Source organism: Carassius auratus, chromosome 40 (genome assembly GCF_003368295.1).
Source record: "Carassius auratus strain Wakin chromosome 40, ASM336829v1, whole genome shotgun sequence".
Taxonomy (NCBI): Eukaryota; Metazoa; Chordata; class Actinopteri; order Cypriniformes; family Cyprinidae; genus Carassius; species Carassius auratus.
This window is the reverse complement of record NC_039282.1, coordinates 12,723,305-12,739,491: the sequence shown is the minus strand read 5'-3', so window position 1 is coordinate 12,739,491 and position 16,187 is coordinate 12,723,305. Positions and strand designations below refer to the sequence as shown.

Below are 16,187 nucleotides of genomic sequence, written 5' to 3'. Positions count from 1 at the left end.
CTTCTCTCTCACTTCCTGTATCATTCTTCCTCTTTTTATATATTTATTGTTTCTGTATTTTAATTGCTTTCACAATGTTTTAACTATGAACATATGGACAGGACCGAAATCATCTATTTTCACGAACATGATAAGTAGGGGTGTGACGAAACACTTATCCCACGAGACGAGACATGAGACTGGGTTCATGGGAGCTCGACGAGATTTTTAGACTTTTTTGAAGAAATCCTCCATGATGAAATATATAGGGAAAAATAGTATTTCATTCAACTGAAAAACTTTTTTTTTTATTCTTATACATTTTATGCAGTAATAAACAACATGTAAACACTGCAAAATGTTTTGCCATAAATTCAAATGACAGGCAAGTAATAGCACAAAAATTATAATTAGTATAAATAAACAACACAAATATCCCAGCAGTCAAGTTTACATTATTTAGTAAACTGATTTCCACAAAAAACAATTTAAAAGAATAAAGCAGTGGTTCCTAAACTGAGGGATAGTTAGGGCCCTAGGGCCCTATTCATTTTTTTCCAAAAATTTTGTAGATTCAGTTTTCATTTTTATCAACTCTTCTTTAATAGTTAATTAAATTGTATTAATTAAAAAGCATATCTAATAAATTAAAATCATGAAACTATATATTTTCACACCAATTTATTCAAAGTTGAACAAAAAAATACATTTAGGGCCCTATAAATTTTATGGGCCTTGTGATTTTTTCCCCCCTCAGAAATTTCTGTGTTGTGTATTAACTTTTTTCTGGTTATCAAAGAAGGCATAAAACATGAATTTATCGTTTATCTTTAAATTATTGAAATTTTAACCAAACTTTATTTTTTGATAAACAAAGGGGATGTACTATTAAAATGAAAAAATGGAAGAAATGTTGTGTGATTTGTTCCTTGAAATATAATGTTTAATTTTAATAGTAGCACTAGTAGTGGTAGTAAGCTATGTACATTCTACTGAAAAACAGTAATAGGCACAATGTTTTTAAATCAAACCGGACTTTTATTTTGACGGTTTGCCGTGAATCCCTTCTGTTATGTGTATGTGATAGGATGCTAGTTTTACTCAATCAGTAAAATGCTCACGAATGACTCTCAGAGCAGTTCTGCAGATGTTGTTCCTGTGTTTACGTCCTCATTTAGTGAGACGGCAGACGCTGAAATCATCGCGAGCGTCACGCACGCTTCCGTGTGTGTAATAAACGAAGTCGCGCTTCTGCACCATTCATTAACACAGACACGTAGAACATGAAGGATTCATATTTAAATCGACTTTTGCAGCTTAATATTTACAGATACTAGTCCATATCGTGATTTATTGTCCATATATTTGATTTAAGTGAAATGACATACTTTTGATTAATTAATTCTACAGTAAATTTGACAAATTCCGTGACATTCTACGTTAAACTGTGAATTTTTATGACGAGATAAAGACTTCGCCGCTTAATTATCCCGCTTATTATGCTGCCACTTGCCTGATGTGAACATAAAATATCTTGCATAGTATACCACCAATGGTGAAAGAGCCAGTGTAATGCAAATATAACTGAAAAAAGGTCTGTGCAAGGTTATCGTCATGTTCCCCTAATACTGAGGTCATATGTCACTTTTTAGAGCCAGAAATTTTCACATTTCCACCAAGTTTTATTACTTTAATATAGAAAATATCTACTGTCATGCACAAAGCATTTTATATAATTTAAATTCTGAAGTTTTCGTGGTTTGGTGTTTGTTGTGTCCATTTGAATTTTTTATTTAAAAAGTCTGATAGACTCAACCCAAAACTTACTAATTTATGCACTCAAAAGTATTACAAATGATAAAATGCCATTTTTATATATTTTTCCCCAGTTAAAATACATATAGATGTTGTTTAATATGGTATTATATATGATTTTAACAAATAATCCACCTCATTGCTTCACTCCTAAATAACAATTTTAGGTTATCATTATTTTTTGTATATTATTGGACTCAAGACCATCACATACTGTACATAACATACATCACATACAAAAATAGAAAGCATACAGTTTCCATGTGAGGCATTAGCTTAATCTAACCTCTTTAAGCTTTAAGAGCACTCACTATACTGTAAGTAATGCGTTCTCCCTTCAGGTGTGGTGTACGGCTACAAGGGACTTCTGCTGCTGCTGGGAATCTTTCTGGCCTACGAGACCAAGTCCATTTCCACAGAGAAGATTAATGACCACAGAGCGGTCGGCATGGCCATCTACAATGTAGCTGTAAGTCTGGCTGCTGGATATTTCTATATATTTACAGCACAAAATGTCCTCAAAGTGTAGTCTAACCATAGCTGACAGCTGGGAGAAACACATGAGACCGTTTCGTCAAATATATAATTATATGTATCATGTGTATTTTAGGAATACTGTGCCCTTCCAGGCAAAACTATTTAACTATTATATCTTCCCCTGGAGTTTAGCAGCCACAACATGTGACTCCTTTATAAATATATGACAAAAGGTTGAGTTAATTGTGAAACTGCTTATAAGCAGTGGTAGAAAACTGAGTAAGCTGTCACCCGGGGCTGTAGCAGTTTCTCTAGTGCTATTGTGCTGCTCGTCCGTCTTCTTGAAAATGAATTGTGACCCAGCAGGTGACTTTTTTCGAGCAGCTCCCAGAGTTTTACTTGCCGCCCATCTCACTTCAAATGCTGTCTGTCTGCACTGAAGAATTAAGCAGTTTATTCATGAAAAAAGTCTCTTTACCTGTTAGAAAACAAGAATGAAATCACTAAATTGATTGTTGGTTTGTTTTTGAAAGAAATTAATATTTCCCCAATTATGCGTCATATTGATCAAAAGTGACAGTGAAGACATTTTTCTAATGTTTTCTACAAAATATTTCTATTTTAAGTATTTTTGATCAAATAAATGCAACCTTGATGAGCATAAGAGAGCATATACTAGTATAAAGGTTTTTATTTTTTAAAAGGTTTTTATTTGGTTTCTTACTCTTTCCGAATTTTAACTGGCCCTTTATGACTTATTAATGAAGTTATTAATATTAATATTAATATTAAGTTTTGTATTTATAGTTAAATTCAAGATACTTCTTTTATTTGTCTTGGTCTTTTAATTTATAGCTGATGATTTATTTTCTTATTGTAGCAATTAAAGTATAAATATTAAATTATACTATAATATATTTATATAATGTATTTCTACTATTTATTGATTGAAATAAAATGTAAATCAAATGAATGTATTAAATATGATCTATAACTACAATAAAGACTAACTGTGAAAACAAAATAATAGCCATTGATGTAATGCTAATTTTAAGTGTATTTATTTTTGTCAGCAACTGCATGTTCGCCTTGTGTTTGAGCCTTTTTAGCACAGTTTTTGAGCGAGGTGTTGATTGCTGTTTTTTTCTGCTTCGCTCTGAATTGCTCCACTGCTTGCAAACAGTTTGATTCCAGCAATAACTCCAAGTGCTTCGCAGGATTATTTGCATAATTGCCCCCATTTGCTCAAACTCGGACTAAAACATCCTAATTAGGGAAACAAGGAACACTTCACTGGTAATTCACTGACGCTTTACGTCAGACCTACAGCTATTTTTTCATAAGATCAGATGAAGTCCCAGAACGGCACCATGTTTCTGCCTTGTGTCAGGAATAACATGCCTGCTTTGATGCTTCTCGAGGGTTGTGGGCTTGATCAAAAACAAAGGATTTACTCTCTGTTTTTACAGTGATGCAAGATTCAGAAACGAGCCGGTAAAAAGGTCACAAGGGAAAGTACAAATCTGATCTACGTACAGCAGAAAACATCTTTTTTTGAGATCTTAAACGTAACGAGCGGTTTCCTTTCCATCAGGCGATGTTTTGTGACTGGTAGATGAACACAGAATAGCTCGTATCGCTCCAGTGCTGTCGAGGTCAGAGAGGAAATAGACTTGTGGTGCTCTGGACGATGCTTTGACTCTAACAGTCATGACAGTCAGGTCATCGCTCGCAGTTATCGCTCTGTAGAGTCATTCTAGGCTGTTGAAGGTAAATACCAGTTATTTTTCCACGCTGTCTGCCAGATATGACATCTCCACACATTGTAGCCTATAAGATCTTCATCTCTCTGCAGCCTGCTGCAAGTGTTTCAACAAAATGACCACTCTTTTTCATCAACAGTTCTCTCACCTTTTGTTTTTGTCTCATGCTCCTTTCTGTCTTTATCTCATTCTCAGCTCTCATTCATGGCACTTTCTGTTTTGCAATTTAAGTTTTCTTACAGTTAATTTACGCCACCTAGTGGTGATGATAGCTTGGTACATGAAGGCCTTGTTTAAGTGTGTGTGTGTGTGTGTGTTTTATCTTTATATCTGACTCTTTTATCTGAAAGGCAAAACAAACACTTGAAATCAGATTTTACAAACTAGATCGAAACCAGATTCGTAAGTGGGTTTAAATTACAAATTTTATATATTCATTTTTAATGTTTTAATGTTTTCTTTTCTTTTAATCACCTGCAAAATGACTGACAGACAGATAGTTATAAAGATCTGATCAATTTTGTTGTGTGCTTTTTTTGTCACATTATTGTAAATATTATTATTATTTAAATATTACTATTTAGGTTTCATTTTTTGTTATTTTTATTTCAGTTTTGGTTTTAGTGCATCAATTTAAACTTATTTTGGTTAGTTACTAGGCAACTATTATTAACAATGTAATTTAATTATTTTACATTTGAATTCACCTGCAAAACTACTGATTTAAGTAAAATCTTCACAGTTATATATTCACATTATTAATGTTATTTTCTCTCTTTTTTTATTCTGTTTGCAGGTGCTGTGCATGATTACTGCTCCGGTGACCATGATCCTGTCCTCTCAGCAGGACGCCTCATTTGCATTCGCCTCTCTGGCCATCATCTTCTCTGTCTACATCACGCTCGTGGTGCTCTTTGTGCCCAAGGTACAAGCACTTAAATAATTCCCAGCTTCGTATCACTTCCACATTCATGCTGTTTTGTCTTTATGCAGACACAGAATTCTCATTTTGTCTGATTTCGGTTCTTTCCCTTGGCTCAGTTTCATTTTTGTTACTGCATAAGAGTGTTAAGTTTACATTTCGATCTCAACGAGAATGTGTTTCCTCAAAACAGAAAAAAAATTTCAGAGAACGCTTTCTTTTTTAAACTTTTGATTTTTTTTTACTCAGCACTGACAGATGCTTGATTCTGATTGGTCAATCACAATATTATGTGGTCAATTTTTCTTTATATGAATTTGTTTTTATAATGCCTGTTGAACTATAAATATCATGTGAAACATTTCTACTAGTTTTTCCTGTATTACTCTGTGGCAGTGTGAAGAGTTATTATAATTTGTATTAAATTATGAAATGTAAATATTGAATAATTTTTATTTTCACTTTTAATTTTAGTTTATTTTGTAGTTATTGTATTATTTTATATTTTCAGTTTTTAATTCATTTTCTTTGTAAGTTTTTATTAATTTAGTTATGTGCTTTTGAAGTTTTTTTAATCTTTGTTTTTAATATTACTATTTAATTGTAAATTACTCTTATGCCATTTTTATTTTATTTGCATTTTTTATTTATTTCCAGTTAATTATTTTAGTGCTGAAACCTAAAGTAATATCATTTAGTAGCCAAGCAACAACAACCAATTTTTTCATGATATTTATTATTTCAAAAAAAAAAAAATTTAATTACTTATAGTTTTGTTAATTATAACAAACTTGCTTTGTGGTTTCTTCTCACATAATGAAATAATAAATCAGTATTTCATGTCCATTTATTTATTTATGTTAATAAACCTGATAATGTACAAAAGCAGAGGTTTATCACTGAATAAACTCTTCGGAGTGATTTATTTTGCGACTGCCTGGCTGTAAATGATCCCTTACTGATTACCTGTCCTCTCCTGCACAACATCTCTCATATGAACTATTGATTTCATAAATTCAGTGAGGCGCCTCATAGATCTTAACGCTCGTTTCTGCAGATACGGCGTTTGATCACTCGTGGCGAGTGGCAGTCAGAGCAGCAGGACACACTGAAAACCGGCTCGTCCAACAACAACGATGAGGAGAAGTCAAGACAGCTGGAGCGCGAGAACAGGGAACTCCAGAAGATCATTCAAGAGGCACGTGCTCCTCCTCTCTCCCTCCATCCATCACTTCCTCTTCTCCTCATGTGCTCGCAGCTCATGTCTTAACTTACACCATTATAGATTAACAAATTACTGCACAAAGTGGGATCCCAGAAGGGTAGAATGAATTTCTGAAATTATATCGTACTCGATTTTGTCTTTGACCTTGTGAGTTGTTCATTCAGTAAGGCCAGGATATGCTTTATGTAAGAGGAACTTTAAGGGACCAAAGAGTGAAAGCAAAGAAGGCAGAGAAAGTTTCCCAGGGAAAAGTAAAAAAAAAAAAAAAAAAAAATCACCCAAATATATTCTAAATACCGTATTTTCTGACTATAAGTCGCACCTGAGTATAAGTCGCATCAGTCAAAAAATACGTCATGATGAGGAAAAAAACATATATAAGTTGCACTGGACTATAAGTCACATTTATTTAGAACCAAGAACCAAGAGAAAACATTACCGTCTACAGCCGCCAGAGGGCGCTCTATGTTTTCAGTGTAGACTAAAGGAGCACAGAGCAGCATAGAGCGCCCTCTGGCGGCTGGAGACGGTAATGTTTTCTCTTGGTTCATTTCCCTTGGTTCATGTCAGATTAATTTTGATAAATAAGTCGCACCTGACTATAAGTCGCAGGACCAGCCAAACTATGAAAAAAGTGTGACTTATAGTCCGGAAAATACGGTATATATATATATATATAGGGAAGTCGTGGCCTAATGGTTAGAGGGTTGGACTCCCAATCGAAGGGTTGTGGGTTCTAGTCTCGGGCCGGACGGAATTGTGGGTGGGGGGAGTGCATGTACAGTTCTGTCTCCACCTTCAATACCACGACTTAGGTGCCCTTGAGCAAGGCATCGAACCCCCAACTGCTCCCCGGGCGCCGCAGCATAAATGGCTGCCCACTGCTCCGGGTGTGTGCTCACAGTGTGTGTGTGTGTGTGTGTTCACTGCTCTGTGTGTGTGCATTTCGGATGGGTTAAATGCAGAGCACAAATTCTGAGTATGGGTCACCATACTTGGCTGAATGTCACTTCACTATATATATATATATATATATATATATATATATATATATATATATATATATATATATATATATATAAACACACACCCACACACACACTTAGTCCTAAAAAAACATGCAAAAGAAAAGAACCTACAGTTCATTAATCCTTTAATACTGGTGAACAGAACTAAATAGTGGTGAAAAGCAGTGATCCAGTCCTTTCATGTGAGAGGACCCCATGTCAATAGCTCTGAAACCTCCACCACTGCTTCCTCTGTCAACACAGACCACATCAAGGAAGCACACAGAAAACAAGATCAACAAAAGTGTCCAGTACAACATATACTAGAATGTATTTGAATGACAAATAAACCGAGTCTGATTCTTTATGTGTACTGTAATCTCAGATCAGTTTGAAGCATTACGTCAACTGCAACATATGAATCACAAAACAACGTATAAGATAAAGATAAATGTTGATGTATGGGGGTGTGTGAAAGCACGTTACCACTCAAGAGATGTGTGGCCGCATCTTGGGCCATCACAGGAAATACACGTTAAAGGAAATGTTGAACGATTAGATCATTTACTCATTCTCATGTGGTTCCAAACTGTGTGACTGACTTTCTTCTGTTGAAAAACAATTGAGAAGTTAAGCAAAATTAATACTATTAATGTTAATGTTTTTGTATGCAGAAGGAAGAAAGAGTGACGGAGCTGCGGAATCAGCTCGCAGAACGTCAGGCCTTGCGTTCTCGCAGACGCCCGTCCGTCCAGAATCAGAACCAGAACCACAGTGTCCCGTCGTCTCAGGCTGAACCCCCCAGCTACTCCCCCGCAACAGACAAACGCTCCCTGCCTGCGTCCTTCTCCAATTCTTCCAACCTGTACCAAGGCGAGGGCAAACTGAGCCGCAACAACTGCCACAACAGCCGTCTACCCCTGCTGTACAAATGAGTACAAATCCAGGACGGTGGAATCTCAAGAAGGCATTGTAAAGTTGTGTTTGTAGTTTATGGACTTTAATTGAGTTTTTAATTCAGCTTTTCCTGACATTCACTTTTGATAACTCCCTATCTCTGTTATAAAAACACATTATTTTAAACTCTATTTATATGAATCCACTCTTATAAATTCAAAAGGTTTGGGTCAGTAAGTTTTTTTAATTGTCTAGGCTACATTTAATTGATCGGTAAATACAGTAGAAAGTAACATTGTGAAATATTATAACCATTTAAAACCGTTTTCTATTTTTGATTTATTTTCAGCATCATGTTGCATATTCAATAACAGAGACCAGTGATGTCAGGATATAACTCCCCAGTCCTTGTCCATTAATCAAACCTTCTTTAAAGGAATGTTCTGGATTCAGTACCAGCTGAATTGACAGCATGTGTGGTGTAAAGCTGAATAGCACAACAACAACAAAAAAAAAAAATTGACTTGTCCCTATTTTTCGAAACATTTACAGTGGAAGTTATTGGGGTCAGTTTTTGGAGAACTTAAAACCAGAAATGTCAAGCTTGTAATTATGCCACAGTTGTAAAATTCAATATAATTATACACCGAAAAGGTCAGTTAGCAATTTAAGACACTAAATCATGGAAACATGCATACTGCTTATATCATATGACTTGACTTTTGAAACAGTGAGTATTTAAGGTCAACATAAAATAAAAATTCGCCTTATCTGTGTTCTAAAATGCATGTTATTGCGAACAATTCATCGGTTTACATGGTGACCTCATAATGTTAAGTCAAAATGTAGAAAACTAGACCTTCTATTGAAAACGTCAGACTTTTCTGTGATCGCATATGCTGGACTTAGTCTAATCGATCAGAAACCACTACGTAGAACCGAGTACCACCCTGCATTTCTTCCGTTTCGCTAATACATTGCTCTCGGATGTAATTGACAATACGGAGGAAAAAAGATCAGTTGCTACATCTGTTTTATTGCATCTTGAAACAGTTTGGCCTCAAGTACTTCCATTGTAAATGTCTCATTGTAAGCTTTTTATATATACAAGCAAAAGAGGGACAAATGGGAATCAGGTTAGCTGATGAACATTTTCAGTTGAGCTTAACTTGTACTGAATCTGTAATATTCCTTTAGGAGCAAGGTCTAACTGCTGACTGAATGTTAGAGATTCTGGTTGAAGAAGGAGTGAAGACGAGCTGAGTTACTTAAATCAGGTTTGTTCACTGCTATTATTGTCCCCATGCCCTTGACTTAAATTGGACTTCTTCAAGGGGAACTGACTGTTTTTGCAATTGGACCTCTGTAAATCCCTTCAGATAAAGCATCTTTTAAACACTGGGACAGGAGTGTTAAGGAAGGATTGTGTGGGTGCTGGAGCCAGACGCGGTCAAACATTTCTTTGAATTATTTTGTTGAGTGACAGCGAAGGAAGAAGATCGCGTCTCCGTGCTTCGCTTAGCATTTGATGAGACTGTCACTTTAATGAGACAGACCTTGCTCTGTTCCAGCAGACAGTATCAGATGAATCGTTCTCTCTCTCTCATCCAGTTCACAAAGGAAATGAGACAAGGTTTTAGTTGCACCTGTGATTTACTTACTCCTAAAGGTGTTTGACCCGAGTCTGGTCGATACTCTATTTTCCTCGTATGCTTTCTCTCCTTTAATCCCTGCGGCCGTGTGCCAGGGTGCTTTAATGGCTGTTCTGTCCTTGTCTCACCCTCTCCGACTCCCTCTCTGACTGTTTTTACGACCGTAGTATTAGAAGTGAAGTGGAGTGAAATGGAAAAGAATGAAAGAAGAGTCTGTTTTAGTTTGGACTGTATTTGCATCCCTCTTATTAGCATACAGTCGCGATGCAAGATACTTTTGATTAGATCATAGCTGATGGCTTATTTGTTTGTCAAATCACCTGCGATGTTTGTGATTTGTGTGTTACGTCACAGTTTGAGTAAAAAAAAAAAAAAAAGACAAGCACAGGCCTCTAAACAAGCTTCTGTAGCTTTTGCACTTTTGGGCCAAATCAAACAAACACTTCTCACATCATACATCACATCTATCTCGAAATTTAATTTTACCATATATTGATATTGAGTAATGTTATGCCTTTAATGAATAACAGTAGACAAATGAGTGCTCTTTACACTTGTATTCCTCCAGATTATACATTTCTTCCCCAAAATTCAAGACCATTACTTGGTCTGTGCAATATTTTTATTAATACATTTATTGTTTTTTCAAGTTAAAGTGTTCAATTTTTTTATGGTTAAAAAACTATAATTTTGTGCCTCTTTCAAGGAACAGTAAACAAATAGTCTTCACCGTAGTTTATATGTGTTGTAAGGATGATACCACTCTTTTTGTAAAATTTTTAAATGATATTTATTACCATTCTGTAACATTTAAAATGAAATGTTATGCTTGGAGACTTTCTTAATTATGTATCACCTCATAAACACTGTCATGGTGGCAGAAAATCGTAGAAACTATAACCATATCTAGATCTATAAAAATTTTATTGACTCTCTCCTCTTGCATTTTTACAAAAAATTAGTGTAGTGTAGTCAATGCTTAAACTTTTGTACCAGTGGACAATATCTATGTATATTTAGAATTATTGCAATATTAAAGTGGTTTAATATTTATTTAAATGAATTAAATTAAATTAAATTAAATTATATCCTATGGTAAGACAATCACGTAATACTTGTTTACACAATAATATAATATTTGGGGATTTTAACTTAAGTTGTGCATTGTTGCATGTTTCATTCTTGTATGAAAAGTACTCAAGTATAAACTAACTAACAAGTAGTGATTCTCAGTTGGTTACTGGACAGCTAGGCATGGTACAGAACATCATTTCCTTCTATATATCAGCATTCTAGTAATGTAGCTCAGGGTGTGACTATACTGTAACACTTGACACACGGTAGAGGTACAATCTGTGATTACTGAAACAGTGCCTTTTGAATGGATGGGAGAGGTTCTTTGTAAACATCTGAGTGGAGTCACTACTGACGTACACGGGAGGGTGGTTCTTATTCTGAGGCATTTATTTCTCTACTGACTCTGTGGTTGTAGCAGTAATGGATTTTCCTTCAATTTGTTTAACTGTCAGGTGTGTGCACTATACCACAAGGATTTTTTTTTTATACTTCACAGCATATAAAAGTAATGTAATTAATTCCCATGTAATTTTTCAACTGAAAAAAAAAACTGTACGTGTGTTAAGTTTTAGAAAGTTTCTCTAATTATGCAAACTTTGTGGATGTCAACATTCAATAAACTCATTACTTTGCACTGAGAGTGCAGCCGGGATTGTTCATGATGCAGTTTAAGTCTTAAGATCTCAAGAAAAAACAATAAAACAGTGTCAAGACAAAATAATGAAAATGCAAAAATATTCGATGAAGATGTTTCGTACTTATATTCGTAATTTTAAGTACTATACATTTCATATGCAAATATATATATATATATATATATTTACAAAATAAATGTTGTATTTATGATAAACTGTATTTTACAAAATATTTTGTAAATATGTATTGTATTTGTATTTATTTTTATTCTTTTTATTTTTGTTTCTCTCTCTCTCTCTCTCTCTCTCTCTCTCTCTCTCTCTATATATATATATAAATATATACATAAATATAAATATATAATATATACTGAATCTTACAAAAAATATGTGAATATATATATATGGTTCTTATATGTATTTTTATTAATTTTATTTATGTAAAGGTACAAAATAGAAGTACAAAATAATAATACAAAACATAATGTTTTGTATTTTATACATTCTTAAAAAAATAATTTTAACTCTGCATGCCTGTATGTTAAAAGATTTAGAAATGCATGCAATTTGTTCATAGAAGCTCATAAACACGGGGCACCTCATTTAAATGCTTTATCGTGCTGTTGGGTTTTTAGAATTTGCTATTCACTGGAAAAGTGTGATTATGTCGATCCCTTTAGTCTACTAAACCCTCAATCCGGTGAAATTTCACACAAGACTACACATTTTAGCTGTTAGCGCATCTAACCTGTTTAATTTTTGTTTTTAAAAAAATAGTTTCTGGTGATTCTGACAAAAATGTTGGAGTCTGTCCAGTTAGGGTTCTTTTAGATCAAAGCGGCCCTGGAATTCACAGTTACATTGTTGCACTAAATTGTGAGATCACCACCCTTCACAAATGTAACCAATGGAGTGATGCAATCCTGTTAATTCAGCACTCTATTTTTGTTTCGAATCACACCTGGGAGAAAGCAGTGTATGTTCACGAGAGAAACAAGCAGTGACCTCATTTCTGACAAATAAAAGGAAGTTAGACTTTAGGAAGATAAAGAACCACAGGTCATGTACAGGAATGCAGAAATCCCCCATTGTGTTCATATGACCTGTCACAAGCTGCTTCTTCTTTTTAATTTACGGTTAGGAATGAGACTAGTACATTACATTGAGACTTCGTGTTTATTCACCATCAAATGTCAGAATCACAGGATGAGTGTAAAACTCTTTCAGTACAATCATTTTCTAAATAATAGCATATACAATCATTAATAAATAGATAAATAAGACATATAAAATAAAATACATTAAATACGCTCAAAAGTCATAAATAAATATATACCACAAAAAACATTGTTATTTTTAAAACATCTACATTCCTTATCATTTCTTCAACGAAATACGTAAGATGATAAACATCATATTAGCTTAAAATAAATATCCGAGTTGTAGTGCCCTTGGTATAGCGCTCATGCCTAAGTACATAGTATTCAGCGCATAGCTCTCAATGCATCTGGTGTGTTTTAGAACTAAAATATTAGGACACCATGCAATAAGGACTCAGCATTAGACAAACTACTGTAAAGCAAACGCCCTGAGAACATACTTTGGAAGTTTTAACATAAAACACTTGTCTTCATACTGTGCCACACAACTCATGTGGCTAATAAATCACAAAGCAAACACTCCAAAGAATGTTTTGGCATACTCTTCCTCGACGTTGGCCACGTAGGTGGTTTTGGTCGACAGCTTATCTCCCTCCATGAGCTTAAAGACGGCGCCGAGATAGATGGTGCTGTACGTGGTCCTGTCGTTCTCAAGTGATTGGCATATGGAGTGGGCCGAATTCTGCAGAGGCTTCCACTGTTCCACCGCATCTGTATAACGCCAGATGCTGTGGCTAAGGAACTTCTGAGAGGCATCATTTTCATTCTTTTCATTGCACAGTATGGCGTAGGACACTTGGCTGTACACAAAGTAAAGGCCGTCGGCAGGAATATGAATCTTGTTGTCGACCAGCTTGAGACCGCCCTGTTCGAACGACTGATCCACGCCGCTGACCCACTTCAGAGAATCAGGCTCTAGGCTGCTGTCATGCTCACCTGCTAACAGAGAAGAGAAATGTGTGAGAATGTGACCACGAACTCATTCTAACTGTGTTTACTAAAAATCTAGGTCATAAACTAGTAGAAATGGGTCTGTTTCCAATCTAGGTGTTTGAGTTAATGATCCCAGTCTTTATCTTTGGTGGAACATGCGATTAAGTAATCAGGAAGTTTTCTGGAGTCTCCCCACATCTTGCCACCCACCGAAAGCCAAATATATCACTGTATTTGAATGACGGTTTATTACACTAGGAAATCTACATTAGCTAATGTTTAATGAACCATTCAGGCTTGTTGCAAGTGGGAGGCCATTGAGCAGCTCTGCGCCAATAAATGCTTTTCTTGAATCTGAGATTTTTGAGAATCTGATAAGATGAACTTGGCTGAGAATACTAAACTCAGTCTCTTGAAATGACCTGCAATGAATATGAACCTGGTGCACAGAGAAAAGTCAAAGGCACAGATTGAGACTCACCACGTAAATGAATGGCAGCTTTTGTTCTCTCAGCGATCTGCTTTAGTATTTTTCCTTGCTCTGTGGAAAAGAGGATTGGAGTCAGTTTCAGATACCCATAAAATAATTTTTTAAGCATGTATTTTACTTAAGGCACTCATGGCAATTCATAACTGTTTTACATTGTGGTGAATTGGTGGCTAATTTGTATAAATTGGTGCAATTTCAATTAAATTATTTTTACATCTGCTTACTATCTACCCCTAGGTTTTGGGTTTAGGAGTAGACCTGCATGCTTTTTTTTTTTTTTTTCAAAAAAAATATATATATTTTTTTTACAGTCTACAAAATAACCACCTCGTAACACAGTTGCGTTTTCTCATGCGATTCAGAATCAGCTTTGAAAAGGGCTAACAGAGACTTGAAAGCTGGGAATGTGTTTTACCTGTTGGTGTGCTGATCTCTTTTTCTGGTAAGAAGTTCCCTCTTTGGTTCTGTTTCTATAAAAAAAGACATTGAAAATGTTGTTTATCAAAGGCGCATTTCAAATGAATTCACACTGTTATGTACTTGAATAATATTATCATCCCACACTAAAGTTTCAGTCTTACCGTCACATGCCAGGCGAAGAAAACAGCTGCCACGGCACAGAGGGTGACAAAAGCGATAGCAGCGACCGTCTCCCATATCCAGCTGCGGGAGGACTTCACTGGTGAAGGTGCCACCATTGTCTTATAAACTCCCCCTGCGCCGGCTTCCATATCTAATAACGTTGTTTCGTATTTCACCATGCTGTTAGTTCTCCGAGATGTGTTCCTTTTTGTGAGAGCTTTTGAACTGAAGTTGTCTACTCTCCATACAGTGTGCTTGGATATATATAATAAGATAGGGGAAACTCCGGTGATGTCAGTATGCAACCAGCTTGAGGAACAGAGGTAGGTTTGAAAAGGGAAAAACACCCTCAGCTCTCAAACACCGACTTTCCACCCACTAAGCTCCACACACAGCACTCACACATTCACACCCTCACACTCTGGAAGCCAAATAGTAGTATTACACATCCTCTTTACGCTTTACACTAAAATAATTATTACGCCTATAAAAATGAAGCTTTTGTTTTTTGTCTGTTTCACTTTATCGGATTTTCATTCATTTGATATTGCATTTATATTATACTCAACAGATCATTGGTTAACTCAGTGTACTTTTAAATTAGATTTGTATGTGTGTGTGTGTGTTCATAATTGAATTCTCATTATATTGTAAGCAAAATATGACTTTCATCAATTGCTTTTTTTAGTTAAGCATTCCTAAGTGTTTTAAAAAAATTATTTAGGCTAAGTAAATGATTTGATGAGTATATTAGGATTTTCATAATCACCTCTCTGATTTTGCAATAAAACCTGATAAACCAGCTCTGTGTGGTAATGTTAATATGCCACTGGCACTTTCAGTTTCAGGTTGGTGATGTAATACCAGCCCATCCAACTCACCTAACACACAGCTGGCTGACTTCCTGTTGGGAGACTCCACGCCCTGAAATTCTTTTGGCCTTTTTAGACTTGTTTTTGTTTTCTCTCTCCTTTTCACTCTGTCTCTCTTTCTAACGTGATCTCACACTAACCTTCTAGGTCAAAAGCTACTTCATGTTTGTTATTGAGGATTATTTATGAATTTCTTTTTTTTTTTATTTAGCAGTCATAAAATCTTTCTGGTGCAAAATAAATGTCTGAAACCAGTGGAATTGGGCTACTTTAACACTGTTGCCGGTGGTTGTTTTTCATGTCCGTAAGTTGAAGCGATCCCAATAGCATGATATTTATGCCCTGGAATGCTATTTTTAGTAGTGGAATCTCGACAAAAAATAATAATAATAATTTACCCCCACGGAATGCTATTTTTAAATGGGATTGGGTGGGGTTTCTTGTGAAAACCTGGCAACCCTGTCTGAAACACAATCATTTTGCAATACAGAATTCTACGAATTCACATTACTTGTGGTGGTTTCTTAAAAACCCCATTAAATATGATGTGGGATTGTTTTGATTCTTTTTTAACATGCCACAACATTCCCTACAAAATAAAAATTAAAAGGGGAACATAGTACAAAAGCAACAACAACAACAAAAAATGTTGGTTTGACAGACGTCATTGGAAGAGACCTAAACTGGATGATAACATCACT

General features: G+C 35.3%; 2 protein-coding genes across 5 annotated transcripts in view; one reads left to right on the top strand and one right to left on the bottom strand.

The window, feature by feature from the left end:
- The window catches only part of LOC113058616 (gamma-aminobutyric acid type B receptor subunit 1), a 48,577-nt gene extending 37,127 nt beyond the window's left edge, over positions 1 to 11,450 (top strand). For 2 of the 3 annotated variants that reach the window (XM_026226661.1, XM_026226662.1), the window contains 4 exons: positions 2,136 to 2,263; positions 4,831 to 4,959; positions 6,014 to 6,154; positions 7,863 to 11,450. In XM_026226661.1, the coding sequence (XP_026082446.1) occupies positions 2,136 to 2,263; positions 4,831 to 4,959; positions 6,014 to 6,154; positions 7,863 to 8,123 (659 nt within the window). In that variant the 3' untranslated portion in view covers positions 8,124 to 11,450. The remainder of the gene's footprint in view (positions 1 to 2,135; positions 2,264 to 4,830; positions 4,960 to 6,013; positions 6,155 to 7,862) is intronic. The other variant, XM_026226660.1, reaches the window with a different exon arrangement.
- A 1,153-nt stretch (positions 11,451 to 12,603) lies between these two features.
- On the bottom strand, positions 12,604 to 15,088 carry LOC113058615 (tumor necrosis factor-like). 2 transcript variants are annotated; one of them, XM_026226658.1, is made up of 4 exons: positions 14,614 to 15,088; positions 14,448 to 14,502; positions 14,024 to 14,083; positions 12,604 to 13,548 (listed from the first exon to the last, which is right to left on the bottom strand). In XM_026226658.1, the coding sequence occupies exons 1-4, from the start codon at positions 14,791 to 14,793 to the stop codon at positions 13,115 to 13,117; spliced, it is 729 nt and encodes a 242-aa protein (XP_026082443.1). In that variant the 5' UTR covers positions 14,794 to 15,088; the 3' UTR covers positions 12,604 to 13,114. The 2 variants fall into 2 exon arrangements, with proteins under 2 accessions (XP_026082443.1, XP_026082444.1); XM_026226659.1 differs by having other exon boundaries at positions 12,604 to 13,545; positions 14,614 to 15,087.
- Positions 15,089 to 16,187: the final 1,099 nt, after the last annotated feature.

What these genes read in the sequence shown, in the direction of transcription:
- LOC113058615 (XM_026226658.1), bottom strand. Translation starts at nt 14,793, where the DNA reads ATGGTGAAATACGAAACAACGTTATTAGATATGGAAGCCGGCGCAGGG. An exon ending in AGAGATCAGCACACCAACAG is followed by an intron (nt 14,084 to 14,447) that starts GTAAAACACATT and finishes TCTTTTCCACAG; the next exon opens with AGCAAGGAAAAATACTAAAG. An exon ending in AGCTGCCATTCATTTACGTG is followed by an intron (nt 13,549 to 14,023) that starts GTGAGTCTCAAT and finishes CTTCTCTGTTAG; the next exon opens with CAGGTGAGCATGACAGCAGC.